This window comes from Thalassophryne amazonica, chromosome 21 (assembly GCF_902500255.1).
Source record: "Thalassophryne amazonica chromosome 21, fThaAma1.1, whole genome shotgun sequence".
Classification (NCBI taxonomy): Eukaryota; Metazoa; Chordata; class Actinopteri; order Batrachoidiformes; family Batrachoididae; genus Thalassophryne; species Thalassophryne amazonica.
In genome coordinates, this window is record NC_047123.1 from 3,360,655 (window position 1) to 3,368,842 (window position 8,188).

At 44.3% G+C, this 8,188-nt stretch overlaps 1 protein-coding gene and 1 long non-coding RNA gene across 3 annotated transcripts in view; one reads left to right on the top strand and one right to left on the bottom strand.

Moving 5' to 3' along the window:
- The window catches only part of amd1 (adenosylmethionine decarboxylase 1), a 32,383-nt gene extending 26,560 nt beyond the window's left edge, over positions 1-5,823 (top strand). Inside the window, exons 6-9 of one of the 2 annotated variants that reach the window (XM_034161999.1) lie at positions 4,715-4,859; positions 4,993-5,085; positions 5,164-5,319; positions 5,403-5,546. In XM_034161999.1, coding sequence (XP_034017890.1) covers positions 4,715-4,859; positions 4,993-5,085; positions 5,164-5,319; positions 5,403-5,546 — 538 coding nt within the window. Of the gene's footprint in view, positions 1-4,714; positions 4,860-4,992; positions 5,320-5,402 lie in introns of both variants that reach the window. The other variant, XM_034161998.1, reaches the window with a different exon arrangement.
- LOC117502869 overlaps positions 1-7,964 on the bottom strand; it is an 8,268-nt gene extending 304 nt beyond the window's left edge. The window contains exons 1-2 of the long non-coding RNA XR_004558419.1: positions 7,585-7,964; positions 3,437-3,441 (exon numbers count right to left, since the gene is read on the bottom strand). This is a non-coding gene — a long non-coding RNA (uncharacterized LOC117502869). The remainder of the gene's footprint in view (positions 1-3,436; positions 3,442-7,584) is intronic.
- Between the last annotated feature and the right edge of the window lie 224 nt (positions 7,965-8,188).

Consider the following 8,188-nt stretch of genomic DNA (forward strand, 5'->3'; position numbering starts at 1 on the left):
GTTGAATCGTATTACACCAAATCGCATCGTGTCGCATTGTGAGGAATTGAATCGCCATCAAATTGCATTGAATCTGGAACGGGGTGAATCGTATCGCTGGTAGTGTATCGAGGTGTGTATCAAATCATTGTCAGTGATGAGATTCACATGCCTAGTCTGGAGACGCTGATTAAAGAGCTGGAACCCAGAACTGCTGCAGCTGCTTCCTCCTCCTTTCTTGCTCTTGTGATTTATAAAAAAAACAATCTAAATTTATGCTAAATTCATCCATTCTCTGTGACACTCAGCCACAGGGGAAAGGGCGTACTCCGTACCAGGTCAGTTGAAGTCTGGGTTAACAGCTGATGGCAGGGTGCCGGCAAAAACTGTGCCAGTGTTTGGGAAAGAGGTGGAGACATTGTCCAGAGGCAGCAGGAGAGGAGGAAAGTAAAGAAGTGTGAGTGAGTCAAGACTTTGAGCATTGGCAGTTTGACTGAAGGGAGAGGAGTTGGCTGATACGACGGAAAGGAGAAGAGTAGACGCGTGTTCAGGTGGTGAAGTGAGTGTTTGACAGTCAAGGGGAGGAATGTGGATGGGTAGGCAATGGAACCATGTGCAGAAAGGATGAAAATGGTTGTTTTTAAGCGTGAGGAGGATGAGTGGAGGAATGTGCACACAGGTGGACTGTAGCTGGATGGCATCGGGTGGTGGTTTGTGGGAAGACTGGAGGTGAAGAAGAGGGGTATGAAAACTGAACCAGGGATCAGATGGTAGGAGCTGAAAGAGGAAGGCCATTGTAATAAAGGTGGTGGGCTCAGTTCCTAATAAAAGCATGAATATTGGCACATGCATTTATCAAAGTATCCTGATGTGGAGCCTTTGCATCTCCAAAGTTTCTTGGCAGCAGTTTCTAGGAAACTTATTGACCCCAATAATGTGCTAATAAATTTGATCCACTCCATTAACAAATACTGGTACCAGGTTACAGAACATCAAAACCTTCTGCTGACATGTCATAAAAGCAAATCAGTTCAACAAAATACAGAAAGATTATTGCTTTGTTGCCAGGCAACAGATAATGCATTCAAGCATTTAGTTCAGACATCACGATCTCGCTGACAAATAAACTGAACTCTTAAACTTGCTCTTACATATTTGCAGGCTCTGGTGTCTGGCAGGTTGTCCACTGTTCTGGACAAGTCCATCCCCACTCGGCAGGAGATGGCAGTTGATGATTGAGTAGTAGTATGTTTCTGGTAGTGTGCACCTTGCAACACCGCTGTCCTAATATGTTGCTTGGTAGGAGGAAGGTCTGACACTGGGTGTCCTTCACGCATGAATAGAAGCTTTCTGACTTCATTGATTGAGACACATGTCTCTCTCCTGTCATAGAGAAAGACAAAGTACTCCATAAAAGTTTCAGTCTCTTCAGGTATTTGCTCTGGTGTATTGTGCAACTCATAGAAGGCTCTAGTGAGATAATCATGCATCTGCCTAGCAACTCTTGCTACACAATTAATGGTGTTGATTGATTCCACCTCTGTAATTGAATGCCTGTGCCAAATGTCATGCTTTTTCTAATCCTCTGAACCATTTTCACACCCATAACTGCGATTGTGTGAGATTTGGGGAGGAGGGGAGACAGGCACTGGATGGAAGTGAAGTGATTCTGAACAACTACTGCAGAAGTGGTGTGGGAGATGGATAGAAAGGTTCTGATGTGAAGGAACCAGCAAGCATTGATGGGGGAATGAAGATATTTAGTAAAATATAAAGATGTTGACAAAGAAAGAATTTGGATAGTTGGCAAGATGAAAGAAATGGGAGTACAGGGATATGTGGCTGAGGAAAGGATGCAAACCAAATGGTATTTGAAGACACTAAAGAATGAGAAAAGGACATTCACTGACTGGCTGTCCAGACAGACAGAGACGTAGCTGGAAATGATATGCAGCAGGTTGGGGTGATGAAGGATGCGGATGATGATATGCTGAGGAGTGTGGTGAAGGTGAAGGGTGTACTTTGAGGAACTGATGAATGAAGGTTGTTATTGTAAATAAGAATTTTTTTTCTTAATAACTTACCTGGTTAAATAAAGGTTAAATCAAAGAAATGAGGGAGAGATGCCTGGATCATGTAGAGAGAGTAAATCAGGAAATGCAACAAGTTAGGAAGAATGAAGGAGTGCTGTGAAGAGTGGAAAGACAGTTTGTCCATATGAGGTTCCGGTGGAGGCATGGCAGTGTTTAGGATACATGACAGCAGAGTTTTTAAATACATCGTTGATGAAATTTTGGAAAGTGAGAGGATGCCTGAGGAGTAGAAAAACATACTGGCACTCACTAAGAAATAAGGGTGAGGTGCTGAGCTGCAGTAACTACAGAGGCATAAAGCTGATCAGCCACAGAAGGAAGTGATGGAAAAGATTATTGGAAGGTAGGCTGGGTGGAGGTGAGATTGTATCCAGGATCAGCTCCGATCTTTTTCTTGTTTGTAATGGTGATGGACAAGATCAGATGGGACTCTCCTTGGACTATGACGTTTGCAGATGACATTGTGATCTGTAGTGAGCAGGTTGAGACTAGCCTGGAGAAGTGGAGATGCGCTTTTGAGAAAAGGGGAAGGAGAGTCAGTAGGAGCAAGATTATTTGTGTGTGAATGGGGGGTGGGTTGGGGTGGAATAGTGCAGGTAGTAAGTACAGTGAGGAAAATAAGTATTTGAACACCCTGCGATTTTGCAAATTCTTCCACTTAGAAATCATGGAGGGGTCTGAAATTTTCATCTTAGGTGCATGTCCACTGTCAGAGACATAATCTAAAAAAAAAATCCGGAAATCACAATGTATGATTTTTTTTTTTTTTTTTTTTATAATTTATTTGTATGTTACTGCTGCAAATAAGTATTTAAACACCTGTGAAAATCAATGTTAATATTTGGTACAGTAGCCTTTGTTTGCAGTTACATTTCCTGTAGTTTTTTACCAGGTTTTCACACATTACAGCAGGGATTTTGGTCCACTCCTCCATACAGATCTTCTCCAAATCTATCAGGTTTGGAGTTTCAGCTCCCTCCAAAGATTTTCTATTGAGTTCAGGTCTGGAGACTGGCCAGGCCACTCCAGGACCTTGAAATGCTTCTTACGGAGCCCCTCCTTAGTTGCCCTGGCTGTGTGTTTGGGGTCATTGTCATGCTGAAGACCCAGCCATGGCCCATCTTCAATGCTCTTACTGAGGGAAGGAGGTTGTTTGCCAAAATCTTACAATACATGACCCCATCCATCCTCCCTTCAATATGGTGCAGTCGTCCTGTCCCCTTTGCAGAAGAGCACCCCCAGAGTATGATGTTTCCACCCCCATGCTTCACGGTTGGGATGGTTTTCTTGGGGTTGTTCTCATCCTCTAAACATGGTGAGTGGAGTTGATTCCAAAAAGCTCTATTCTGGTCTCATCTGACCACATGACCTTCTCCCATGCCTCCTGTGGATCATCCAGATGGTCACTGGTGAACTTCAGACGGCCCTGGACATGTGCTGGCTTGAGCAGGGGGACCTTGCTGCCCTGCAGGATTTTAAACCATGACAGCATCATGTGTTACTAATGTAATCTTTGACTGTGGTCCCAGCTCTCTTCAGGTCATTGACCAGGTCCTTCTGTGTAGTTCTGAGCTTTCTCAGAATCATCCTTACCCCACAAAGTGAGATCTTGCATGGAATCCCAGACCGAGGGAGATTGACAGTCATCTTGTGTTTCTTCCACTTTCTAATAAATAATCATAACAGTTGTTGTCTTTTACCAAGCTGCTTGCCTGTTGTCCTGTAGTCCATCCCAGCCTTGTGCAGGTCTACAGTTTTGTCCCTGGTGTCCTTAGACAGCTCTTTGGTCTTGGCTATGGTGGACAGGTTGGAGTGTGATTGATTGAGTGTGTGAACAGGTGTCTTTTATACAGGTAACAAGTTCAAACAGGTGCAATTAATACAGGTAAAGAGTGCAGAATAAGAGGGCTTCTTAAAGAAAAATTAACAGGTCTGTGAGAGACAGAATTCTTGCTGGTTGGTAGGGGATCAAATACTTATTTGCAGCAGTAACATACAAATAAATTATTAAAAATTATATGTTGTGATTTCTGGATTTTTTTAATTTTTTTTTTGGATTATGTCTCTCACAGTGGACATGCACCTAAGATGACAATTTCAGATCCCTCCATGATTTCTAAGTGGGAGAACTTGCAAAACCGCGGGGTGTTCAAATACTTAATTTCCTCACTGTATGTCCTTTCGGCTGCTCCCTTGTTTTGCACTCGGGGTCGCCACAGTAAATCCAAAAGGTGGATCTGCATGTTGAATTGGCACAGGTTTTACGCCGGATGCCCTTCCTGACGCAACTCCGTGTTACATGGAAAAATGTGACAGGAGTGGGATTTGAACCCGGAACCTTCTGAACTGAAACCAAGAGCATTAATCAATAGTGCAGGTAGATGACTTTAAATGTATGGTCACCTTTCCAAAATAATAGTGAGGTAAAGAGTTGAAGAAGGGAGTGCAGGCAGTGAGGAGAAAAGTGGAAGTTTTTTTTTTTTTTTTTAATGAGATATTTGCAAGAATGGAAAGGTAAAGTTTGCAACATTGTCATGAGACCTGCTGTACTCTGGCTTAGTGCTAACAGATGTTAAAACTGTGTGTGGGTGTGGCTTCAGAGAGAGAAGAGTGATGTAACTGTGGTGTTTGTCTCTCACCAGGTATCTGTTTACCCTGGACTTGCCCGAGTACTGGGAGAACAAGCATGCGGATCAGACACTGGAAGTTCTGATGAGCGACCTCGATCCAGCCATTATGGACCAGTTCTATATGAAAGATGGTGTTTCTGCCAATGATGTCACTCATGTAAGTTGGTACGCTGTCGGTCGTTATTCCGGGAAACTGTTTGATAGCGATCCCTTCAGGAAGTCTGGTTTGTGCAGCCGACGCCTGATTGAGGGCAGCTGTCAGATGAGCTAAAACATGTTCCTCTGAACAGATGAGTGGAATTCGTGACCTGATACCAGGTTCTGTGATTGACGCCACCATGTTCAACCCTTGTGGCTACTCGATGAATGGAATGAAGACTGACGTGAGTGACTGTCTGTTAGCGACGTCGGTGGACGACACTGGAAAGAACCTTAGTAACGAGACTCTGTTGGCTCTCCAGGGGACCTACTGGACCATCCACATCACCCCGGAACCAGAGTTCTCTTACGTCAGCTTTGAGACCAATCTTTCCCAGACATCGTACGACGATTTGGTCAGGAAGGTTGTGGATGTGTTCAAGCCGGGAAAGTTTGTGACGACGCTCTTTGTCAATCAGGTGTGTTGTCGTGTCACTCTGTGTTCTTCACGGTGATTTTTATAAATGTTACTGAGCACTTTTTCTCTTCTGTCCCCCTCCAGCGCTCCAAATGTCGCAGCGTCTTTTCTTCTGTGCAGAAACTCGAAGGCTACAAACGTCTAGATCGCCAGCTGGCTCAGTTCAACGATTACAACTTTGTCTTCACTAGCTACGCGGTGAATCGCCAGCAGAGCCAGAAGAGCTGAGGGTTCAGGATGAAGAGGCGTAAGAAGGAGGGCAGCCCCTCGCCGTCCTCCCCCCTCCTCTTCTGTGGCGCCGAAGCTGCGGCGACTTCTCGTTTGAATAGTTTGCGTTGTTGTATCTGTGACATAGATCTCTTGCATGAAAGCGCTTTCCTCCGTTTCGATATTCTAGCTCACTCTTGGTGTGATCTTGAAGTGCATGTAGATGAATTAAACGCGCTCTCTTTGAGGTGGTTCACCCGTGCGCGGTGCAAAGGTCCTTTCCTGCAGGTCTCCCCCCTCATCCCCCACAGACAAGGCTTCCGGCCGCACTAGTCCAGAGCCCTGACGTGCTCGCCGCACCGCCGCCTTGCGCCCCTCCATTCGCCCATCGCCACGCCCTCTGTACACTTAAGAGCGTCTGATGCATACGAAATCAAATGTTCTGGGGTGATTTTAATTAAAGTGGTGATCAGACTTCCTGTGTTGAGCAGAGAAATCAGTAACTGTGAAAATAAATGAATTGGGGTTCTGATCACTACAAGTGAGGCACCATGAACCTTCTGTTTGAGTCGTATTTAGATCCTTGAACAATCTGCAGTTATTCTGGTTTAGTTAAAAAGTAATTTGTGAAGGTTTGTTGCCAGCTGCAGATTCTGGTGCCCTCAAAGTCCACTGCTGCCTCAGAACAGAGCCATGCTTCATAATTACTACCCCCCCCCCCCCCCCCCCCCCCCCCCCCCACACACACACACACACACACTGAAAGGAAATAAATAACTAAGACCAATAATAACTTTGGGGGTGTATGTAATCATCATCCTGTGTTCTGTTCTGAGCTGTTTGGATTTCATGCCAACTTCTTGACCAAATATTCTGGTCTGACATGGACTGAATAGGACTTGACGCCCTGAAACATGTTTCTGTTTGTCGTTATTAGTCCACCTTTTTTTTTTTTTTTTTTCTGAGGACACCCTCTTGAACTGATAACTTTTGGTTATGGATCAGTGTTGGACAGGAAGATGATGAAATGTGACTTCGTTTAACAACTTTGCCACCGTTATAATCAAATCACATAACTTATTTGTTTTGTTGCTTTCACGCTTGACTGTAAGCACAACGTCTTTGGTCATTATTGAAAATGAATAAATAAGTTTCTAAGCTGCACTGATGTGGTAGTTTGTTGGATTCCACACGGTCTATCAGGCATAAGACCTAACTGTCCTCAAACTGCAGGTCTTAGCCGACTGATGGCTCACTTTTTGGAAAGGAAGCACAACAATCCCTCACCCACCCCGCCGGCCATCCTGGCTGCTCCGCTGGGCTCTGAATGGACAATGCCGCTCGCTGCAGCACTTGCCCAGCAAAGCACTTTCCCTTTTTTGAATGTCCTCTCCCTCTTTCCGGCTCAATCACAAATCTGTAAATGCACAATGGAGGCGGTGCGGTCTGAGCACGCCAGGGTGACCCCAGATCCTTCCACGTCTTTTATTAGCATTATTGTGTCCAGACAGTCGTCGCAGTGAATCGGTCCAAAATGTGATTCCGTGGCAGTTTTTTGTTTCAGTTCGGGGGGGGGGGTGCATGTGACTTTCTCGTGCTATGTAACGTCGCAGTGTAACTCTCTGTTCCTGTTACTGCTGGACAGAATCGACCTGCTGCTTCCTCTTCATGGTTGTTTTTTTTTTTTTTTTTTTTTTTTTTTGCTGTGGTGGTGGCTAACTTGTAATTTAATCTCACTTTGAATTTCCGACAAATGTCACATTTGGTGGTTCAGTGCTCGCGGTGATCCTGAAGGAATGCGGTTTGAACCTGCTTTCAAACCGACATGGCAGAACCAGTTTGCTGAAGCGCCTTAATGCCCCTCTGGCGGTGTGCGCCGTGGAAAGCTGAGCTCCGTGGGAGGGGACAGAAATGTGCTCAGGGCACAAGCGGTGTCCTTAAAGTGAGAATGGGTTCTGTCTGGTTTGTGTGGTGCTGCTGAGGAGCATCCACACAGTTTATCTGAGGAGCAGTCTGTGCTTAGAATTTCCACACCCTGTTGTCAATTTCAGATGCCAACTGAAGCAGCTTCATTAACGCTGATTAAATGCATTTTAGCCTCATTGCTGTGAGTTTATTTTTAACCCGTCTTACAGTTAAATAATTTTATTTTTTTTGTGGACCAATACCTCCCCTGTTGGTGTTTTTAATGTAAAATCTTCTCTGAAGTTGAGTGATTGTTTTTCTTGTGTCTTTCCTCTTGGATTTGGAATGAATCAGGTGTTAAAGTTCTGGGTTGGATGTACTTAAGGAGAAACTTTGCTGTTCTAATTCTCTTTTGCTGTTCTTTGGTCAAAGATGTGCTATTGATATCTGTACTGCGAGCTCCATGCTTTAATAAAAAGATGATTATCTGTGCCTTCGTCTGAGTTTTCTGCACATTTGCGTAGTGTCGCTGATTTTACACAGTTCTGGGCAAATATCTGAAACGGTTCAAAGTAAAAAGCACTCTGTAATTTGTGTGTATTTTAAGCTGACAGTGTGGACGTTTGTGTGGTGACTTTAATGCAGGTTTTCTATCAACATTAAGACCCAACAAATACTCAGATTCATTTATCAAAGTCTGAGTTTCTAAGTTGATCGGTCAGTTGATTAAGTCGTTTAAAAAAAATAATATAAAATGT